This window comes from Mercenaria mercenaria, chromosome 9 (assembly GCF_021730395.1).
Source record: "Mercenaria mercenaria strain notata chromosome 9, MADL_Memer_1, whole genome shotgun sequence".
Taxonomy (NCBI): domain Eukaryota; kingdom Metazoa; phylum Mollusca; class Bivalvia; order Venerida; family Veneridae; genus Mercenaria; species Mercenaria mercenaria.
The window spans coordinates 44187970-44212744 of record NC_069369.1 but is presented as its reverse complement, the minus strand read 5'-3'; the positions used below and the strand labels follow the sequence as shown (position 1 = coordinate 44212744).

The following is a 24775-nucleotide window of genomic DNA, read 5'->3' as shown; positions in this document are numbered from 1 at the left end:
TTCATAGCAGTACAATTATCTGTGATAGAGATCACCCTTGTAGTGTTTTATTTGGGATTTTAGGTAGACAGGATTTATATACTGTATACAACACAGTGTTGGCAATGTAAATATTGACCTTGTGTGCATATTTTCAGTGCATTGTGGCGGGAGGAGAATGCATTGCAGCAGACTTTAGTCTCCTTGAGAGATGAACTTGGCAAAAAGGAGCAAGGACTTAGATCAATGACAGGAAAGGTATATAATTAAAAAATATTTCTTGTTAGGGAACAGTAAATATAAGTTGATAATCTTTGTTATACGCCCGTTTGAAAAACGGGACGTATTATGGGAACGCCCCTGGCGGGCTGATGGGCGGGCGGGCGGCGTCCACAGATTTTGTCCGGAGCATATCTTCTACATGCATGGAGGGATTTTGATGAAACTTGGCACAGTTGTTCACCATCAGGAGACGGAGTGTTTTGCGCAAGAACCAGGTCCCTAGGTCTAAGGTCAAGGTCACAGAGGTCAAATTCAAGAATGGCTTTGTCCGGAGCATATCTTCTTCATGCATGGAGGGATTTTGATGGAAGTTGGCACAATTGTTCATCATCATGAGACAGAGTGTCATGCGCAAGAACCAGGTCCCTAGGTCTAAGGTCAAGGTCACACTTAGAGGTCAAAGGATACAAGAATGAAAACTTTGTCCGGAGCATTTCTCCTTCATGCATGGAGGGATTTTGATATAACTTGGCACAAATGTTCACCACCATGAGGCAGAGTGTCATGCGCAAGAACCAGGTCCCTAGGTCTAAGGTCAAGGTCACACTTAGAGGTCAAAGGATACAAGAATGAAAACCTTGTCCAGAGCATTTCTTCTTCATGCATAGAGGGATTTTGATATAACTTGGCACAAATGTTCACCACCATGAGACGGAGTGTCATGCGCAAGAACCAGGTCCCTAGGTCTAAGGTCAAGATCACAGAGGCCAAAAGTCAGATACAAGAATGACTGTCCGAAGCATTTCTTCTTCATGCATGGAGGGATTTTGATGTAACTTGGCACAATTGTACACCATCATGAGACAAAGTGTCATGCGCTGTTCCCTTCTTTAGAATTACTTCCCTTTGTTGTTACTATAAATAGCTTATATTGTAACTTTTTAGCTCACCTGAGCACAAAGTGCTCAGGGTGAGGTATTGTGATCGCTCACCGTCCGGCGTCCGTCCGTCCGTCCGTCTGTCCGTCCGTCCGTCCGTCCGTCCGTCCGTCCGTTGTACGTCCGTCCGTCGTCCGTCCACACTTTCCTTTAAACAACATCTCCTCCTAAACCAACAGGCCAATTTTGATGAAACTTCACAGGGATGTTACTTGGATGGCCCCCTTTCAAAATTGTTCAAAGAATTGAATTCCATGCAGAACACTGGTTGCCATGGCAACCGAAAGGAAAAACTTTAAAAATCTTCTTCTCAAAAACCAGAAGCCCTAGAGCTTAGATATTTGGTGTGAAGCATTGCCTAGTGGACCTCTACCAAATTTGTTTCAAATCATGACCCCGGGGTCAAAATTGACCCTGCCCCAGGGGTCACTTGATTTTACATAAGAAAATCTTTAAAAATCTTCTTCTCAAAAACCAGAAGCCTTAGAGCTTAGATATTTGACATGTAGCATTGCCTAGTGGACCTCTACTAAAATTGTTCAAATCGTGACCCCGGGGTCAAAATTGACCTCGCCCCAGGGGTCACTTGATTTTACATAGGAAAATCTTCAAAAAATTTCTAAAAATAAACCAGAAGGCCTAGAGCTTAGATATTTCACATGTAGCATTGCCTAGTGGACCTCTACAAAATTTGTTCAAATCATGGCCCCTTGGGTCAGAATTGACCCCGCCCCAGGGGTCACTTGATTTTACATAGGAAAATATTTAAAAAATCTTCTTCTCAAAAACCAGAAGCCCTAGAGCTTAGATATTTGACATGTAGCATTGCCTAGTGGACCTCTACTAAAGTTGAACAAATTATGACCCGGGGGTCAAAATTGACCCCGCCCTAGGGGTCACTTGACTTTACATAGGAAAATCTTCAAAAGTTTTCTAAAAATAAACCAGAAGGCCTAGAGCTTAGATATTTCACATGTAGCATTACCTAGTGGACCTCTACAAAATTTGTTCATATCATGACCCCCTGGGTCAAAATTGACCCCCCCCCCCAGGGGTCACTTGATTTTACATAGGAAAATCTTCAAAAATTTTCTAAAAATAAACCAGAAGGCCTAGAGACTAGATATTTGACATGTAGCATTGCCTAGTGGACCTCTACAAAAATTTTTCAAACCTTGTCCCCCGGGGTCAGAATTGACTCCGCCCCTAGGGGTCACTTGATTTTACATAGGAAAATCTTAAAAAAAAATTCTAAAAATAAACCAGAAGGCCTAGAGCTTAGATATTTGACATGTAGCATTGCCTATTAGACTTTTACAAAGTTTATTCAAATCATGACCCCGGGGTCAAATTGACCCTGCCCCGTGGGGTTACTTGATTGTACATAGAAAAATCTTCAAAACTTTCTAAAAATAAACCAGAAGAGCTTAGATATTTGACATGTAGCATTGCCTAGTGGACCTCTACAAAAAGTTTTCAAATCTTGTTTTTAAAGTTACTTAAAGAAAATTTCAACTATATTTTCTCATAATTCTTTTGATTGATTTCTATTATGATCTTTTGACCTTGAAGGCTTGTCCTTAAGTGCAATGATAACAGGTGAGCGATATAGGGCCATCATGGCCCTCTTGTTTTATAATTGACCGTAGGGAAAAACCAAGACCACTTTTCTGTGGTACAACATAGATGTTACTTTCCAGTTTTAGGTGTATTTTAAGGTATCTACCTGGTAAGGAGTTTTTTTTGTGGACTTAGAAAAACAAAAGACTTACAATGATTACTAAACAACCACAAAATTAAAATTCCATTTGCAAATCCATTTGCTAGAGTAAAGAAATTTGCTGTGACGGGCCTATATTGTGACATTCTGGCACTCGACGAAAGTCGGAGGGATATAGTTTTGGCGTTGTCAGTCCGTCCGTCTTTCCGTCCGTCCGGAGCCATATCTAGGAAATGGTTGGGAATATTTATTTAAAACTTCATATACGTGTTCACCACTATGAGTTCTTGCGGCCCGTCAAGTTTCAGTCAGATTGCCCAAGTAACACCAGAGTTATGGCCCTTAGAAGTTTCTAGTGTTAACTATATAGGGTACTATAAATATGGCAATTTCTGCATCATAACTTTTGATATATTTGAATTTGAACTAAGAAACTTTAACAGAATTTAGAGCACTATAATGTGGTTGTGCACACACAATTTCGTATAGATTTCTTTTGTAACTGCAGAGTTATTGCCCTTTAATTGTCTAAAAATCCACATATTTGTACATAATAAACTTGCCATTTGGCAGAATTTCATTAAATTTCTTTCATTCTTTTCTGTGAACATTTATTATAAACATGTGAAGTTGCGCACCCACACCTGGTCGCCCACTTGCCTTGGTCACCGGGGTGACCCCTGGGTCAAAATTGACCCCGCCCCAGGGGTCACTTGATTTTACATAGGAAAATCTTATAAAATCTTCTTCTCAAAAACCAGAAGCCCTAGAGCTTAGATATTTGACTTGTAGCATTGCCTAGTGGACCTCTACTAAAGTTGTTCAAATCATGACCCCGGGGTCAAAATTGACCCCGCCCCATGGGTCACTTGATTTTAGATAGGAAAATCTTCAAAAATTTTCTAAAAATAAACCAGAAGGCCTAGAGCTTAGATATTTCACATGTAGCATTGCCTAGTAGACCTCTACACAATTTGTTCAAATCATGACCCCAGGGTCAAAATTGACCCTGCCCCAGGGGTCACTTGATTTTACATAGGAAAATCTTCAAAAATTTTCTAAAAATAAACCAGAAGGCCTAGAGCTTAGATATTTCACATGTAGCATTGCCTAGTGGACCTCTACAAAATTTGTTCAATCATGACCCCCGGGGTCAAAATTGACCCCGCTTCAGGGGTCACTTGATTTTACATAGGAAAATCTTCAAAAATTTTCTTAAAATAAACAGAAGGCCTAGATCTTAGGTATTTGACATGTAGCATTGCCTAATAGACTTCTACAAACTTTGTTCAAATCATGACCCCCAGGGTCAAAATGACCCCGCCCCATGGGGTTACTTCATTGTACATAGAAAAATCTTCAAAATTTTCTAAAAATAAACCAGAAGGCCTAGAGCTTAGATATTTCACATGTAGCATTGCCTAGTGGACCTCTACAAAATTGGTTCAAATCATGACCCCTGGGGTCAAAATTGACCCCGCTCCAGGGGTCACTTGATTTTACTTAGGAAAATCATTAAAAAATTTCTTAAAATAAACCAGAAGGCCTAGATCTTAGATATTTGATATGTAACATTTCCTAGTAGACTTCTACAAACTTTGTTCAAATCATGACCCCCGGGGTAAAATTGGCCCCGCCTCAGGGGTTACTTGATTGTACATCGGAAAATCTTCAAAATTTTCTAAAAATAAACCAGAAGGCCTAGAGCTTAGATATTTGACATGTAGCATTGCCTAGTGGACCTCTACAAAATTGGTTCAAATCTTGACCCCGCAGGGTCAAATTGACCCAGCCCCAGGGGTTACTTGATTGTACATAGGAAAATCTTCATAAATTTGCGAAAAATAAACCAGAAGGCCTAGATATTTGATATGTAACATTTCCTAGTAGACTTCTACAAACTTTGTTCAAATCATGACCCCCGGGGTAAAATTGGCCCCGCCCCAGGGGTTACTTGATTGTCCAAAAAAATTCTAAAAATCATCAGTTTGACATTAGAAACATGTAGCTCATATTACTCTGGTGAGCGATCCAGGGTTATCATGACCCTCTTGTTTTTCATTTTTAATTTTCCATCAATATTTATAATCAACATGTGAAATTTTGTTTCCTCTCCCGTTCCCCCTCACCCCCACACCCTTAAAAAATAAATATATATACATATATATATTTCCATTCCTTTTTTATACGCCCAAAGGGACGTATTATGTTATGACGCTGGTGTCCGTCTGTCCGTTAGCAATTTTGTGTCTGTCCGTTAGCAATTTCGTGTCCGCTCTGTAACTCTTGAACCCCTTGAAGGATTTCAAGGAAACTTGACACAAATGTTCACCACACTGAGACGACGTGCAGAGCGCATGTTCCGGATGACTCGCTTCAAGGTCAAGGTCACACTTAGGAGTCAAAGGTCATATCAGTTTGTTTCGTGTCCGCTCTGTAACTCTTGATCCCCTTGAAGGATTTCAAAGAAACTTGACACAAATGTTCACCACACCAAGACGACGTGCAGAGTGCATGTTCCGGATGACTCGCTTCAAGGTCAAGGTCACACTTAGGGGTCAAAAGTCATATCAGTTTGTTTTGTGTCCGCTCTGTAACTCTTGAACTGCTGGAAGGATTTCAAAGAAACTTGGCAGAAATGTTCACCACACTGAGACGATGTGCGGAGTGCATGTTCCGGATGACTTGCTTCAAGATCAAGGTCACACTTAAGGGTCAAAGGTCATATATGACTTTGCTTTGTGTATATTGCTCTGCATTGCAGTGCTCTTGTTTTTATTTGGCAGATCTTTTTTGTACTTACAATTTTTTTTTTTTGAATTACTTCCCTTTTATGTTACTATAAATAGCTTATTTTGAAACTTTTTTATTATTGGCCGTAGGGAAAAACCGAGACCACTTTTCTGTGGTACAACATGGATGGTACTTCCAATTTTTAGGTCTATTTTTACATACCTGTGCCTGATAAGGATTTTTTTGTAGGCCTTGAATATTTTTTTGTGGATTTGTTTTTTGAAGTTTTCCTTTTGTTGTTCCAGTCCTTCGGGCTACAACAGTCAAGTTCTTAAAATTTTGCTCCCATCCTATGATGTAATCCTTCGGGCGTATATTGCCCCGCTTGGCGGCGCTCTTGTTTTTTGTTTTTTTTTAAATGTTCAAACCTTCAACATGTTAAGTTGTGACTGCACAAGCCTTGCCCTCAGTCATGTTCAAGATATCTTACCAGTGTTCTCATAAGGACATCTGTTTTTTTTAAGTTCAAATGTACATGTAAAACAGCAACACCTGGTGCCAAACCACTCAAAGACAATATTCCGTTCCAATTAAACTTCAAGCTCATATTTCAATAAACTGCATTTAATTTTAAAAGCTAAGCTTATTACAGTAAGCATATCCCATTCAAAATAAATTCTTTAGTCAGGATCAAAGTATCATACATTTATTATGTACTCTTTAATTAAACATTTGTTTTCTGTTAAATTGATTTTGACTAATGAAATTATTTGCTTGTTATTAACATCCTTAACTTTTTGCCGGATATATTTTTTTGCCATTCCTCACCACAAACCCTTTCGGCGGGGGATACCAATTCATCGAATTTGCTTGTTATAGTTACCTTCCATGGAAATTACGAGCATTTATATCTTTCATATATGATTTTAGAATTCTCAACTTGAGAATGCTTGGGCCTAGGATCACGAAAATTGATAGGGAGGTTGATCATGACCAGCAGATGATCCCTAGCCTCCTTGTACCAATTATCGAACACTACCATCTCTCGATTGATTTCAATATATCATTGAATTACCGCTCTTTGCAAAGGTACTTTACTAATCTATTGGCATTTTCATTGGTTTTTGCCAGTTTTGAGCAAAGTATTGGTAAGTGTTTTATAGAATATTTTATTCATATCCTTTTTTTAACTGACAAAGTACACTGACCTGATAAAATTTACAAGAAAATCTAATTGTGTTTTGATATGTTTCCCGTTTGTCAGATCTAACACATACATGTGTACAAATTTTCTTATTTTGATGAGACTATATATAAACTTATGGACTATTTAAATAAATGCATTAAATTTTATCGCTGAAATATTTGTCTGATTTGGGTCATGACACCGTAAAGGCAGTACTGGTGAAAGGTCGAGAGTTGGTTCTCTGTAGAATGTGATTATCGATCAAACTTACCTACATGTACATACCTGTATTACATCATGTAGTAGAAGTGAACATCCCAAAATAGAATACACAACTTTGAAAAGGGTCAGTCTACCAATCAATGTCAATATCTTATATTTGATTATTTTTTAACCTATATAATTACCACAAAATAGTGTAAAACTGGGTCGAGAGATGGTACATGGAGGCTATTGATTTTGAGTTCAAAAGGTCAAAGGTTACAGGGACCCAGAACATTTAAACCGTTTCCAGACAGTAACTTGAGAATGCTTAGGCCGAGGATCATGAAACTTCATAGGGAGGTTGATCATGACCAGCAGATGACCCCTATTGATTTTGAGGTCAGTAGGTCAAAAGTCAACCAAATTCGACTTTGACATTGGCTTAGTTCTGTGACAAGGCCATATTGTGGGAGTATATTTCGTCACTCCTGTGACAACTCTAGTTTCTTTTTAGCTCACAATGCTCAGGTGAGTTATTGTGATCGCTTGATGTCTGTCATCTGTCAACATTTAGCTTGTGGATGCGATAGATGCTGAATTTTTCAACTGATCTTCATGAAATTTGGTCAGAGTGATTACCTTGATGAAATCTAGGCCAAGTTCGAAAATGGGTCATCTTTGGTAAAAAAACTAGGTCACAAGGTCAAAAATTAGCTATTTTGACCTTGTCTGCACAATAGCAGCTTTATTTATGATCTGATTTTTACCAAACTTGCACACAACTTGTATCACCATAAGATCACGGTTCCTTCCTTGAACTGGCCAGATCCCATTATGGGTTCCAGAGTTATGGCCCATGAAAGGGCCAAAATTAGCTATTTTGACCTTGTCTGCACAATAGCAGCTTTATTATGTCTCCCCCAGGAGACATATTGTTTTTGCCCTGTCCGTCCGTCCGTCCGTCTATCCGTACGTCACACTTCATTTCCGAGCAATAACTGGAGAACTATTTGACCTAGAACCTTCAAACTTCATAGGGTTGTAGGGCTGCTGGAGTAGACGACCCCTATTGTTTTGGGGGTCACTACGTCAAAGGTCAAGGTCACAGGGGCCTGAACATTGAAGACCATTTCCGATCAATAATTAGAGAACCACTTGACCCAGAATGTTGAAACTTCATAGGATGATTGGTCATGAAGAGTAGATGACCCCTATTGATTTTGGGGTTACTCTGTCAAAAGTCAAGGTCACAGGGGCCTGAACATTGAAAACCATTTCCGATCAATAACTAGAGAACCACTTGACCCAGAATGTTGAAACTTCATAGGATGATTGGTCATGAAGAGTAGATGACCCCTATTGATTTTGGGGTCACTCCATCAAAGGTCAAGGTCACAGGGGCCTGAACATTGAAAACCATTTCCGGTCAGTAACTTGAGAACCACTTGACCCAGAATGTTGAAACTTAATAGGATGATTGGTCATGCAGAGTAGATGACCCCTAACGATTTTGGGGTCACTCTGTGAAAGGTCAAGGTCACAGGGGCCTGAACATTGAAAACCATTTCCGGTCAGTAACTTGAGAACCACTTGACCAAGAATGATGAAACTTCATAGGATGATTGATCATGCAGAGTAGATGACCCCTAACGATTTTAGGGTCACTCTGTTAAAGGTCAAGGCCACAGGGGCCTGAACATGGAAAACCATTTCCAATCAATAACTTGAAAACCTCTCGACCCAGAATGTTGAAACTTCATAGGATGATTGTTCATGCAAAGTAAATGACCCCTATTGGTTTTGGGGTCACTCAGTTAAAGGTCAAGTTCACAGGGGCCTGAACATTGATAACCAGTTCCGATCAATAACTTGAGAACCACTTGACCCAGAATGTTGAAACTTCATAGGATGATTGAACATGCAAAGTAGATGACCCCTATTGATTTTAGGGTCAGTCTATTAAAGGTCAAGGTCACAGTGGCATGTTCATGTAAAGTCATTTTTTGGAAATAACTTGAGAACCACTTGACCTACAATGTTGAAACTTAATAGGATAATTGGACATGCAGAGTAGATGACCCCTATTTATTTTGAGGTCACTTGATCAAAGGTCAAGGTCACAGGAGCCTGAACAGTGACTTGAGAACCACTAGGCCAAGAGTGTTGAAATTTAGCGGGATGACTGGACATGCCAAGTACATGATCCCTATTGCAGCCAACCATCAGTGTCCCGTTGACTTTCGCTCCTGACCCCTATTGACTTCTTGCCTATAGGACTTTGCATTTGGGGAGACATGCCCTTTTTTACAAAAGCATTTTCTAGTTTATGATTTGATTTTTACCAAACTGGCACACAACTTGTATCACCATAAGATCTTGGTTCCTTTCTTGAACTGGCCATATTCCATTATGGGTTCCAGAGCTATGGCCCCTGAAAGGGCCAGAATTAGCTATTTTGACCTTGTCTGCACAATAGCAGCTTCATTTATGATTTTATTTTAACCAAACTTGCACACAACTTGTATCACCACAAGATCTTGCTTCTTTCTTCAACTGGCCAGATTCCATCAGGGGTTGCAGAGTTATGGCCCCTTAAAGGTCCAAAATTGGCTATTTTGGCTTTTGCAGCCATATAGAGACTTCATTTATGGTTTTATTAGCTCACCTGTCACATAGTGACAAGGTGAGCTTTTGTGATCACCATTTGTCCGTCGTCAGTGCGTCTGTCCGTCAACAATTTCTTGTCTGCACGATAGTGGTTTCATTTATGATTTTATTTTAACCAAACTTGCACAAAACTTGTATCACCATAAGATCTCGGTTCCTTTCTTGAACTGGCCAGATCCCATTATGGGTTCCAGAGTTATGGCCCCTGAAAGGCATATTCTTTTTGCCATGTCCGTCTATCCGTCCGTCCGTACGTCACACTTCATTTCCGAGCAATAACTGGAGAACCATTTGACCTAGAACCTTCAAACTTCATAGGGTTGTAGGGATGCTGGAGTAGACGACCCCTATTGTTTTTGGGGTCACTCTGTCAAAGGTCAAGGTCACAGGGGCCTGAACATTGAAAACCATTTCCGATCAATAACTGGAGAACTACTTGACCCAGAATGTTGAAACTTCATAGGATGATTGGTCATGAAGAGTAGATGACCCCTATTGATTTTGGGGTCACTCAGTCAAAGGTCAAGGTCACAGGGGGCTGAACATTGAAAACCATTTCCGATCAATAACTAGAGAACCACTTGACCCTGATTGTTGAAACTTCATAGGATGATTGGTCATGAAGAGTAGATGACCCCTTTTGATTTTGGGGTCACTCCATCAAAGGTCAAGGTCACAGGGGCCTGAACATTGAAAACCATTTCCGGTCAGTAACTTGAGAACCACTTGACCCAGAATGTTGAAACTTAATAGGATGATTGGTCATGCAGAGTAGATGACCCCTAACGATTTTGGGGTCACTCTGTGAAAGGTCAAGGTCACGGGGGCCTGAACATTGAAAACCATTTCCGGTCAGTAACTTGAGAACCACTTGACCAAAAATGATGAAACTTCATAGGATGATTGATCATGCAGAGTTGATGACCCCTAACGATTTTAGGGTCACTCTGTTAAAGGTCAAGGCCACAGGGGCCTGAACATGGAAAACCATTTCCAATCAATAACTTGAAAACCTCTCGACCCAGAATGTTGAAACTTCATAGGATGATTGTTCATGCAAAGTAAATGACCCCTATTGGTTTTGGGGTCACTCAGTTAAAGGTCAAGTTCACAGGGGCCTGAACATTGATAACCAGTTCCGATCAATAACTTGAGAACCACTTGACCCAGAATGTTGAAACTTCATAGGATGATTGAACATGCAAAGTAGATGACCCCTATTGATTTTAGGGTCAGTCTATTAAAGGTCAAGGTCACAGTGGCATGTTCATGTAAAATCATTTTTTGGAAATAACTTGAGAACCACTTGACCTACAATGTTGAAACTTAATAGGATAATTGGACATACAGAGTAGATGACCCCTATTTATTTTGAGGTCACTTGATCAAAGGTCAAGGTCACAGGAGCCTGAACAGTGACTTGAGAACCACTAGGCCAAGAGTGTTGAAATTTAGCGAGATGACTGGACATGCCAAGTAGATGATCCCTATTGCAGCCAACCATCAGTGTCTCTTTGACTTTCGCTCCTGACCCCTATTGACTTCTTGCCTATAGGACTTTGCATTGGGGGAGACATGCGCTTTTTTACAAAAGCATTTTCTAGTTTATAATTTGATTTTTACCAAACTGGCACACAACTTGTATCACCATAAGATCTTGGTTCCTTTTTTGAACTGGTCAGATTCCATGATGGGTTCCAGAGTTAATGCCCCTGAAAGGGCCAGAATTAGCTATTTTGACCTTGTCTGCACAATAGCAGCTTCATTTATGATTTTATTTTAACTAAACTTGCACACAACTTGTATCACCATATGATCTTGGTTCCTTTCTTGAACTGGCCAGATTCCATTATAGGTTCCAGAGTGATGGCCCCTGAAAGGGCCAGAATTAGCTATTTTGACCTTGTCTGCACAATAGCAGCTTCATTTATGATTTGAATTTAATCAGACTTGTGTCACCATAAGATCTCGGTTCCTTTCTTGAACCGGCCAGATCCCATAATGGATTCCAGAGTTATGGCCCCTGAAAGGGCCAAAATTAGCTCTTTGATCTTGTCTGCACAATAGCAGCTTCATTTATGATTTGATTTTAACCAAACTTGCACAAAACTTGTATCACTACAAGCTCTCGGTTCCTTTCTTGAACTGGCCAGATTCCTTCATTGGTTCCAGAGTTATGGCCCCTTAAAGGTCCAAAATTGGCTATTTTGGCTTTTGCAGCCATATAGAGACTTCATTTATGGTTTTATTAGCTCACCTTTGTGATCACCCGTCGTCCGTCGTCAGTCCATGCGTCAACAATTTCTTGTCTGCATAATAGTGGTTTCATTTATGATTTTATTATCCCCGGCCGATGAAATCGGGACGGGGGTAATGAAATGGCGTTGTCCGTCCGTCAGTCCGTCAGTCTGTCAGTCCGTCCGTCCATCCGTCCGTCCGCAGCCATTTCTCAGTAACTACTTGGTAGAATTTCATGAAACTTGAAATAAACATGAACCAACATACTGCGATGATGCCCGTCAAGTTTTTTTTTTGATTGGTCAATTTCCCTCAGAGTTATTGCCCTTGATTTAATAAAAAATGTCCATTTGCAGCCATTTCTCAGTAACTAACAGGTAGAATTTCATCAAATCTGAAATAGACATGAACCAAGATACTGCGCTGATGCCCGTCAAGTTTTTTTTTTGATAGGTCAATTTCCCTCAGAGTTATTGCCCTTGATTTAATGAAAAATGTCCGTCTGCAGCCATTTCTCAGTAACTAGCAGGTAGAATTTCATCAAACTTGAAATAGACATGAACCAAGATACTGCGACGATGCCCTTCAAGTTTTTTTTCGATTGGTCAATTTTCCATATAGTTATTGCCCTTTAATTGTTTAAAAATCCACAGATCTGTACATAACAAACCAACCAATTGGAAGAATTTCATTAAACTTCTTTCATTCTTTTCCATGAACATTTATTATAAACATGTGATGTTGTGTACCTACACCTGGTCACCACCTTACCTTGGTCACCCTCATCCCCCCCCCCCCAATTTTTTTTTTTTTTTTTTTTTTTTTTTCATTTTTCGTTTTCTATCAATATTTATAATCAACATGTAAACTGTTGTATCCTCACCCACCCCCCACCCAAACAAACCATTCATTTTCTTTTAATTTGATTTTGACTAATGAAATTATTTGCTTCTTGGTAACATTCTTAACATTTTGCTGGATATATTTTTTTGCCGTTCCTCAACTCTGACCCTTTCGGCGGGGGATTCCAATTCATCGAATTTGCTTGTTTTAACCAAACTTGCACACAACTTGTATCACCATAAGATCACGGTTTCTTTTTTGAACTGGCCAGATCCCATTATGGGTTACAGAGTTATGGCCCCTGAAAGGGCCAAAATTAGCTATTTTGACCTTTTCTGCACAATAGCAGCTTTATTTATGATTTGATTTTTACCAAACTGGCACACAAGTTGTATCACCATAAGATCTTGGTTCCTTTCTTGAACTGGCCAGATTCCATTATGGGTTCCAGTGTTATGGCCCCTGAAAGGGCCAAAATTAGCTATTTTGACCTTGTCTGCACAATAGCAGCTTCATTTATATTTTATTTTAACCAAACTTCCACACAACTTGCATCACCACAAGATCTTGCTTCCTTTCTTGAACTGGCCAGATTCCATCATGGGTTCCAGAGTTATGGCCCCTTAAAGGTCCAAAATTGGCTATTTTAGCTTTTGCAGCCATATAGAGACTTCATTTATGGTTTTATTTAATACAAACTTCCAAAATATCTTCAACAACAATAAATCTTGGATTCCATGACAAATCAGATCCAATCGTAGGTTCAAGAGTTATTTTATATCTGATTACCTCCCCTGATTGTAATCAAAATGGATTTATATCAGTAAGTACTTATAGGACTTATTTGAAATTTCATTTTTGTTATTAGTTTGACTGAGACAATCAGGGTAGATAACTATGGACTGATTTTATGTCAAATTACCTCCCTTTATTTCAAATTAAAACTGGTATATCTCCGTAACTAATGAAGATACTCATCTGAAATTTCATTTATGTCAGCAGATTTATTTGGCAGATCCTTCTTTTGTTCACTTACAATATTTTTTTTTTAATTACTTCCTTTTTACGATACTATAAATAGCTTATTATGTCTCCCCAGGAGACATATTGTTTTTGCTCTGTCCGTCCGTCCGTCCGTCCGTCTGTCCGTACGTCACACTTCATTTCCGAGCAATAACTGGAGAACCATTTGACCTAGAACCTTCAAACTTCATAGGGTTGTAGGGCTGCTGGAGTAGACGACCCCTATTGTTTTTGGGGTCACTCCGTCAAAGGTCAAGGTCACAGGGGCCTGAACATTGAAAACCATTTCCAATCAATAACTAGAGAACCACTTGACCCAGAATGTTGAAACTTCATAGGATGATTGGTCATGAAGAGTAGATGACCCCTATTGATTTTGGGGTCACTCTGTCAAAGGTCAAGGCCACAGGGGCCTGAACATGGAAAACCATTTCCGATCAAGAACTAGAGAACCATTTGACCCAGAATGTTGAAACTTTATAGGATGATTGGTCATAAAGAGTAGATGACCCCTATTGATTTTGGGGTCACTCCATCAAAGGTCAAGGTCACAGGGGCCTGAATATGGAAAACCATTTCCAATCAATAACTAGAGAACCACTTGACCCAGAATGTTGAAACTTCATAGGATGATTGTACATGCAAAGTAGATGGCCCCTATCGATTTTAGGGTCATTCTGTTAAAGGTCAAGGCCACAGGGGCCTGAACATGGAAAACCATTTCCAATCAATAACTTGAGAACCTCTCGACCCAGAATGTTGAAACTTCATAGGATGATTGTTCATGCAGAGTAAATGACCCCTATTGTTTTTGGGGTCACTCCGTTAAAGGTCAAGGTCACAGGGGCCTGAACATTGATAACTAGTTCCGATCAATAACTTGAGAACCACTTGACCCAGAATGTTGAAACTTCATAGGATGATTGAACATGCAGAGTAGATGACCCCTATTGATTTTGGGGTCAGTCTATTAAAGGTCAAGGTCACAGTGGCCTGTTCATGTAAAATCATTTTTTGGAAATAACTTGAGAACCACTTGACCTACAATGTTGAAACTTAATAGGATGATTGGACATGCAGAGTAGATGACCCCTATTTATTTTGAGGTCACTTGATCATAGGTCAAGGTCACAGGAGCCTGAACAGTGACTTGAGAACCACTAGGCCAAGAGTGTTGAAATTTAGCGGGATAACTGGACATGCCAAGTAGATGATCCCTATTGCAGCCAACCATCAGTGTCTCTTTGACTTTCGCTCCTGACCCCTATTGACTTCTTGCCTAAAGGACTTTGCATTGGGGGAGACATGCGCTTTTCTACAAAAGTATTTTCTAGTTTTTAGTAACTTTTTAGCTCACCTGTCACAAAGTGACAAGGTGAGCTTTTGTGATCGCATGGTGTCCGTCGTCCGTGCGTCCGTTCGTGCGTGCGTAAACTTTTCCTTGTGACATCTCTAGAGGTCACATTTTTCATGGGATCTTTATGAAAATGGGTCAGAATGTTCATCTTGGTAAATTCTAGGTCAAGTTCGAAACTGGGTCACGTGCCATCAAAAACTAGGTCAGTAGGTCTAAAAATAGAAAAACCTTGTGACCTCTCTAGAGGCCATAATTTTCAATGGATCTTCATGAAAATTGGTCAGAATGTTCACCTTGATGATATCTAGGTCAAGTTTGAAACTGGGTCATGTGCGGTCAAAAACTAGGTCAGTAGGTCTAAAAATAGAAAAACCTTGTGACCTCTCTAGAGGCCATATATTTCACAAAATCTTCATGAAAATTGGTCAGAATGTTCTCCTTGATGATATCTAGGTCAAGTTCGAAACTGGGTCATGTGCCATCAAAAATTAGGTCAGGAGGTCTAAAAATAGAAAAACCTTGTGACCTCTTTAGAGGCCATATATTTCACAAGATCTTCATGAGAATTGGTCAGAATGTTCACCTTGATGATATCTAGGTCATGTTCGAAACTGGGTCACGTGCGGTCAAAAACTAGGTCAGTAGGTCTAAAAATAGAAAAACCTTGTGACCTTTCTAGAGGCCATATATTTCACAAGATCTTCTTGAAAATTGGTCAGAACATTCACCTTGATGATATCTAGGTCAAGTTCAAAACTGGGTCACGTGCCTTCAAAAACTAGGTCAGTAGGTCAAATAATAGAAAAACCTTGTGACCTCTCTAAAGGCCATATTTTTCATGGGATCTGTATGAAAGTTGGTCTGAATGTTCATCTTGATGATATCTAGGTCAAGTTCGAAAATGGGTCATGTGCGGTCAAAAACTAGGTCAGTAGGTCTAAAAATAGAAAAACTTTGTGACCTCTCTAGAGGCCATATATTTCATGAAATCTTCATGAAAGTTGGTCTGAATTTTCATCTTGACGATATCTAGGTCAGATTCGAAACAGGGTCATGTGCGGTCAAAAACTAGGTCAGTAGGTTTAAAAATAGAAAAACCTTGTGACCTCTCTAGAGGCCATACTTGTGAATGGATCTCCATAAAAATTGGTCAGAATGTTCATCTTGATGATATCTAGGTCAAGTTTGAAAGTAGGTCACGTGCCTTCAAAAAGTAGGTCAGTAGGTCAAATAATGAAAAAACGTTGTGACCTCTCTACAGGCCATATTTTTCATGGGATCTGTATGAAAGTTGGTCTGAATGTTTATCTTGATGATATCTAAGTCAAGTTTGAAACTGGGTCAACTGCGATCAAAAACTAGGTCAGTAGGTCTTGAAATAGAAAAACCTTGTGACCTCTCTAGAGGGCATACCCTTGAATGGATCTTCATGAAAATTGGTCAGAATGTTCACCTTGATGATATCTAGGTCAAATTTGAAACTGGGTCACGTGCCTTAAAAAACTAGGTCAATAGGTCAAAAAATAGAAAAACCTTGTGACCTCTCTAGAGACCATATTTTTCAATGGATCTTCATGAAAATTGGTCAGAATTTTTATCTTGATAATATCTAGGTCAAGTTCAAAACTGGGTCACATGAGCTCAAAAACTAGGTCACTATGTCAAATAATAGAAAAAACGATGTCATACTCAAAACTGGATCATGTGGGAAGAGGTGAGCGATTCAGGACCATCATGGTCCTCTTGTTTTTTATTGGCCGTAGAGAAAACCCGAGACCACTATTGTGTGGTACAACATGGATGGTACCTCCAATTTTTAGGTGTATTTTGACATATCTATACCTTGTAAGATTTTATTTTCTTTTCGGTTAAATTTCTTCCCTGTGTTGTTCCTGTCCTTTGGATTTAGATATTTTTTGAGGACCTTCTTGTCCTCAAGTGCAATGTGAGCGATATAGGGCCATCATGGCCCTCTTGTTCAATTATTTTCATGAAACTTGGTCAGAATGGTTGCCTTGATGAAATCTAGGTCGAGTTTGAATATGGGTCATCTTGGGTCAAAAAGAAGGTCGCTAGGTCAAATCAAAGAAAAACCTTCTGTATGCGATAGAGGCTGTATTTTTAGTCTAGCTATTCTACTCAACCTGGCTTCAGGATCGGCGTCACACCTTGGTTAAGTTTTTGCATGCAAGTACATACAGCCATCAATTAAAGGCAAATAGCTTTGAAACTTATTTTTGAGTCGGCTAAAGGCTGAAAGCCTTTTGACGAGTCCTTGCTGTTCAGCGATTCTCTAAATGGACCGAATAACACGTGAAGGGATGTAGTTCCATTAGATTTCTCAAACTTCAAACAGTTCACTGCATGAATGAAGTTAAGTTGTGTCAATTCCCTTTGCTATGACCAATATACGATGTAATCTGTCATATTTATGACTTGTAATTGTGCAATACTCGAATGTAACTCATTAAGCATAAATGTGCATTTTAAGAATTGCGCAGGCTTACAAAGCTTGGGTAACATCCAGCGAAAGACAAAAAATAGTTCCACAGGGCTCCAGATAAGATGCGTATTAGCGTAAATTACGTATAGAAATAATGCAGATACGCATGTCTAATAATTTCTAAGCGTATAAAAACGTATATAAAATTACAGAAACGCACACAATGCTTTTTTAAAAACAAAATCTGAATCGTCTGGATGCGTTAGGTAACATAGCCGATCACCTTAATTCTCCCACATTGAACGTAAACACGCATCGTATGATTTCTATAAACTTTGCGTGGGTTGAATTTTGCAGTCAGTAAACGGATAAATTATCGGAAGAAGAAGCTCTTACTGGTTTGTTTAGTTACTACTGATATTAAAAATGATTTTAATTCTTATTTTTCGAGAAATAAACAAATCGGCGAAACATTAAATTGTATTTTCTTGTAGTTTTTGAAATCGAAAGTAGATCGTCTATGTTTGGCTGCTTTCACGAAACGGAACAACTTTTTTATGAAAAGATTTAAATAAGAGGTAATTCAACCGTAAACTTCAATGTCAGATACTGCCAATTGCTGCTAACTGTCTTCGTATCATCACAATTTGTAAAATATATTGTTGAAACTGGAGGAAAGTGTAATCGTATCCGGATATAATATTTTGGGTAAATATCGAGCTGTGTTATGAAATTTTAAGAAAAAAACTAAAAACAAACTGAAACTGGTAGACTATACTGTCAGTACATCAATCATTAGCCGACTCAGGCCCTTCAGGCCTTTGATTTCTTTTTCTGGGTCAATTACCAACCTGTCTGGGTCAAGTCCCATAACTCTGACATGTATTTTGAGTAAATTATGCCCCCTTTTGGACTTTTGAAAATTTTGGTTAAAGTTTTACATGCAAGTTACTATCTCCAAAACTAATGCAGATATTGATTTGAAACTTCACATGTATCTTCGGGGTTATAAAACTAGTTGATAGCAGCATGTCCCATAACTCTGACCTTCATTTTGGCCAAATTATGCCCCCTTTTGGACTTAAAAATTCTGGTTAAAGTTTTGCGTGCAAGTACATACAGCTATTACTAAAAGGCATATAGATTTGAAACTTATTTTTTCTTTTTCTAGATCAATTACCAACCTCACTGGGTCAAGTCCCATAACTCGGGCATGTATTTTGGACAAATTATGCCCCCTTTTGGACTTTGAAAATTCTGGTTAAAGTTTTACATGCGAGTTTCTATCTCAAAAACTAATGGCAGATATTGAATTGAAACTTCACATGTGCCTTCGTTGTTATAAAACTAGTTGATAGCAGGAAGTCCCATAACTGATATGCATTTTGGTCAAATTTTGCCCCCTTTTGAACTTAAAACTCTTCTGATATTTAACCTTTTTGGGTAATATTTTCCTGCTTCTGGGGCAATATTTCGAATAGTCGAGCTTGGCTGTCTTACGGACAGCTCTTGTTCCATTGATCTTCATGAAATTTGGTCAGAATGATTGCCTTGATAAAATCTAGGTCAAGTTTGAATATGGGTCATCTAGGATTAAAAACTAGGTCACTAGGTCATATCTAAGAAAATACTTGTTTAAGCTCAAGAGACCACATTTTTGGTCCAATCTTAATGAAAATTGGCCAGAATATTTGTTTCCATGAAATCACTAGGTCAAACATGTTTACACTGTTATGATGTGTTTCTCTGGTGAGTGACCTAGGGCCATCTTGGCCCTCTTGTTTTATACATCATCTCTGAAAGAGTGGGGCGTATTATATGAACACCTGTGGCAGGCAGGCGGCGTCCAAAGCATGTCCGCTCTCTAAGTCGAACAGTTTTCATCGGATGTTCACCGAACTTTCTGACAATGTTTGTGGGCATAATATCTCGGTCAAGTTTGATGACCAGCCAAATCGCCCCAGGCACTCTTTGATTACGTCCCTTGAATTACTCGAAAAAACAGCGAATTTAGCCTTGTCCGCTCTCTAACTCGAACAGTTTTCATCCTATCTTCACGAAACTTTGTGACAATGTTTGTGGGCATAATATCACGGCCAAGTATGATAATCACCCCAATCGCCTCAGGCACTCTTGGATTATGCCCCTTGAATTAGGCCAAGTGACTGGCGTATTTTGTGACTGTCTTGCACTCTTGTTTTAAATCTAAAACATTCCATGCAAAGTTGCACCCTCTCCACTAACAACATTTTAATGTCTCCCACCACACAGTGGTGTGGGAGGCATATTGATTTACTTCTGTCTGTATGTGTGTCTGTCTGTCTGACCACAAGTCCTCGGCCAAGTTCGATAACTAGCCAAGTTGGCCCAGGCACTTCAGAATTATGGTCCTTGAATTACCGAAAAATGCTCAGATTTTAGGCGCATTCATCAAGCCAAAACGAACCCTATACTACTACTGATGAGTAGTATAGGGGTTGTTTTGGCTTGATGAATGTGCATGCACTCTAGTGGAATGTGCATGCAATCTGGTAGTATAGGAGTCCTTTTGGGGTCCTTTATGTGCATGCGCTCTTAGTCCAGTCTTCACCAACAAAATGTGTTTGACCATAAGTCCTCGGCCAAGTTAGATAACTATCCAAAGCGGCCTAGGCACTTCAGAATTATGGCCCATGAATTACCCAAAATCAGCCTTTTTACTATTCAAAGGTGTATTTGTAGTGAGTAAACAGTATATAAAGACTGACTTACTATTTAGATGATTAAGCAGTTGTGGGAGACATGCACTTTTCTCAAAAGCAGCTCAAATTTTTTTCAATTTTTTATTTTCCTTCAATATTTATTATCAACATGTGAAGTTTTGTACCCTCACCGGGTCACCTCTCCCCTCACCTGGTCACACACACCCCCCCCCCCCCAAAGCAAAGAAGGTTTTTTTGTACCTCCCATGAGTGGTGGGGGGCATATAGATTTGATCTTGTCCGTCCATCAGAAGTTTATGACGTGCCTAGCTCAAAAAGTATTTGATATAAATTGATGAAACCTTGCACGAGTCTTTATCATGATATGAACTTGCGCACCTCCTATTTTTGGTCTGGCTTCACCCCCTATTTTTAGAGTTATGGCCCCTAAAATAGTCAAAAATGCACATTTTCACCTTGTGACATGCCTAGCTCAAAAAGTATTTTATATAGATTCATGAAACCTTGCATGAGTCTTAATCATGATATGTACTTGGGCATCTCCTATTTTTTATCTTGGTCCGCACCCTATTTCTAGAGTTATGGCCCCTGAAATATTCAAAAATGCACATTTTCACCTTGTGACACGCCTAGCTCAAAAAGTATTTGATATAAATTTATGAAACCTTGCATGAGTCGTTATCATGATATGAACTTGCGCACCTCCTATTTTTCATCTGGGACTGCCCCTTATTTCCAGAGTTATGGCCCCTGAAATAGTAAAAAAAATGCACATTTTCACCTAATTATGTGCCTCACTCAGAAAGTATTTAATATACTTTTAATGAAACCTTGCTTTAGTCTTTATCATAATGTGACCTTGCACACTTGGCAATTCTTCTTGAGAATTTTAGCCTTTATTACAGAGTAATGGCCCCTTGAAATAGCCAAAATAGTGGATTTTTGTGCCCCCCCCCCTATGATGAGTTGTGGTGGCATATAGATTTGCTCTTGTCCGTCAGTCCTAATTTCGTGACGCGCCTAGCTCGAAAAGTATTTGATATAAATTGATGAAACTTTAAAGGATTTCAAAGAAATCTGACAGAAATGTTCACCACACCGAGACGACGTGCAGAGCGCATGTTCTGGATGACTCGCTTCAAGGTCAAGGTCACACTTAGGGGTCAAAGGTCATCATTTTTGGTTCAATTACAATATATTTGTTTGAATTACTTCCCTTTTATGTTACTATGAATAGCTTATTTTGAAACTTTTTTATTATTGGCAGTAGGGAAAAACAGAGACCACTTTTCTGTGGTACAAGATGGATGGTACATCCAATTTTTGGGTGTATTTTGACATACCTGTACCTGATAAGGATTTTTTTTGTTGACTTTGAATATTTTTTTTGTGATCTTAGAATTTTTTTTTGAAGTTCTTCCCTTTGTTGTTCCAGCCCTTTGGGCTTCAACAGTCAAGTTCTTTAAATTTCAAAGGTCATATGAGTGTGTTTCGTGTCCGCTCTGTAACTCTTGAACTGCTTGAAGGTTTTCGAAGAAACTTGGTACAAATGTTCACCACACTGAGACGATGTGCAGAGGGCATGTTTTGGATGTCTCACTTCAATGTCTAGGTCACACTTAGGGTTCAAAGGTCATATGAGTGTGTTTCGTGTCCGCTCTGTAACTCTTGAACTGGATTTCAAAGAAACTTGGCACAAATGTACACCACACTGAGACGATGTGCAGAGGGCTTGTTTCGGATGACTAGCTTCAAGGTCAAGGTCACACTTAGGAGTCAAAAGGTCATATATGACTTTGCTGTGTCCGCTCTCTAACTCTTGAATTGCTTGAAGGATTTCAAAGAAATTTAGCACATATGTTCACCACACTGAGGCGACGTGCAGAGCACATGTACTGGATGGTTACTTCAAGGTCAAGGTCACACTTAGGGGTCAAAGGTCATATATGACTTTGCTTTGTATATACTGCTCTGCATTGCAGTGCTCTTGTTTTTATTTGGCAGATCCCTTTTTTGTTCTCTTACAATAAATTTTTTCATGAATTACTTCCCTTTATTGTTACTAAAAATAGCTTATTTTGAAATTTTTTTATTATTGGCCGTAGGGAAAAACAGAGACCATTTTTTTGTGGTACAACATGGATGGTACATTCAGTTTTTAGATGTTTTTTGAAATTACTTTACCTGGTAAGAATTGGGGTTTTTTTTGGATTTAGAAATGTTTTTAGCTCACCTGTCACAAAGTGACAAGGTGAGCTTTTGTGATCGCGCGGTGTCCGTCGTCCGTCCGTGCGTGCGTCCGTCCGTAAACTTTTGCTTGTGACCACTCTAGAGGTCACATTTTTCATGGGATCTTTATGAAAGTTGGTCAGAATGTTCATCTTGATGATATCTAGGTCAAGTTCGAAACTGGGTCACGTACCTTCAAAAACTAGGTCAGTAGGTCTAAAAATAGAAAAACCTTGTGACCTCTCTAGAGGCCATATATTTCACAAGATCTTCATGAAAATTGGTCAGAATGTTCACCTTGATGATATCTAGGTCAAGTTCGAATCTGGGTCTCGTGCCATCAAAAACTAGGTCAGTAGGTCTAAAAATAGAAAAACCTTGTGACCTCTCTAGAGGCCATATATTTCACAAGATCTTCATGAAAATTGGTCAGAATGTTCACCTTGATGATATGTAGGTCAGGTTTGAAACTGGGTCACGTGCCATCAAAAACTAGGTCAGTAGGTCAAATAATAGAAAAACCTTGTGACCTCTCTAAAGGCCATATTTTTAATGGGATCTGTATGAAAGTTGGTCTGAATGTTCATCTTTATGATATCTAGGTCAAGTTCGAAACTGGGTCACGTGCGGTCAAAAACTAGGTCAGTAGGTCAAAAAATAGAAAAACCTTGTGACCTCTCTAAAGGCCATATTTTTAATGGGATCTGTATGAAAGTTGGTCTGAAAGGTGACAAGGTGAGCTTTTGTGATCGCGCGGTGTCCGTCGTCCGTCCGTGCGTGCGTCCGTCCGTAAACTTTTGCTTGTGACCACTCTAGAGGTCACATTTTTCATGGGATCTTTATGAAAGTTGGTCAGAATGTTCATCTTGATGATATCTAGGTCAAGGTCGAAACTGGGTCACGTACCTTTAAAAACTAGGTCAGTAGGTCTAAAAATAGAAAAACCTTGTGACCTCTCTAGAGGCCATATATTTCACAAGATCTTCATGAAAATTGGTCAGAATGTTCACCTTGATGATATCTAGGTCAAGTTCGAATCTGGGTCACGTGCCATCAAAAACTAGGTCAGTAGGTCTAAAAATAGAAAAACCTTGTGACCTCTCTAGAGGCCATATATTTCACAAGATCTTCATGAAAATTGGTCAGAATGTTCACCTTGATGATATGTAGGTCAAGTTTGAAACTGGGTCACGTGCCATCAAAAACTAGGTCAGTAGGTCAAATAATAGAAAAACCTTGTGACCTCTCTAAAGGCCATATTTTTAATGGGATCTGTATGAAAGTTGGTCTGAATGTTCATCTTTATGATATCTAGGTCAAGTTCGAAACTGGGTCACGTGCGGTCAAAAACTAGGTCAGTAGGTCAAAAAATAGAAAAACCTTGTGACCTCTCTAAAGGCCATATTTTTAATGGGATCTGTATGAAAGTTGGTCTGAATGTTCATCTTTATGATATCTAGGTCAAGTTCGAAACTGGGTCACGTGCGGTCAAAAACTAGGTCAGTAGGTCAAAAAATAGAAAAACCTTGAGACCACTCTAGAGGCCATTGGTCAGAATGTTCACCTTGATGATATCTAGGTCAAGTTCGAAAGTGGGTCACGTGCCATCAAAAACTAGGTCAGTAGGTCAAATAATAGAAAAACCTTGTGACCTCTCTAGAGGCCATATTTTTTCAATGGATCTGTATGAAAGTTGGTCTGAATGTCCGTAAACTTTTGCTTGTGACCACTCTAGAGGTCACATTTTTCATGGGATCTTTATGAAAGTTGGTCAGAATGTTCATCTTGATGATATCTAGGTCAAGTTCGAAACTGGGTCACGTGCCATCAAAAACTAGGTCAGTAGGTCAAATAATAGAAAAACCTTGTGACCTCTCTAAAGGCCATATTTTTCATGGGATCTGTATGAAAATTATTCTGAATGTTCATCTTGATGATATCTAGGTCAAGTTCGAAACAGGGTCATGTGCGGTAAAAAACTAGGTCAGTAGGTCTAAAAATAGAAAAACCTTGTGACCTCTCTAGAGGCCATACTTGTGAATGGATCTCCATAAAAATTGGTCAGAATGTTCACCTTGATGATATCTAGGTCAGGTTTGAAACTGGGTCACGTGCCTTTAAAAACTAGGTCAGGAGGTCAAATAATAAAAAAACCTTGTGACATCTCTAGAGGCCATACTTTTCATGGGATCTGTATGAAAGTTGGTCTGAATGTTCATCTTGATGATATCTAGGTCAAGTTTGAAACTGGGTCAACTGCGGTCAAAAACTAGGTCAGTAGGTCTAAAATT

At 39.2% G+C, this 24775-nt stretch overlaps 1 protein-coding gene across 1 annotated transcript in view; it reads left to right on the top strand.

Moving 5' to 3' along the window:
- LOC123546154 (structural maintenance of chromosomes protein 3-like) overlaps window positions 1-24775 on the top strand; it is a 446003-nt gene that overhangs the window by 216133 nt on the left and 205095 nt on the right. Inside the window, exon 15 of the mRNA XM_053551316.1 lies at window positions 138-237. Coding sequence (XP_053407291.1) covers window positions 138-237 — 100 coding nt within the window. The remainder of the gene's footprint in view (window positions 1-137; window positions 238-24775) is intronic.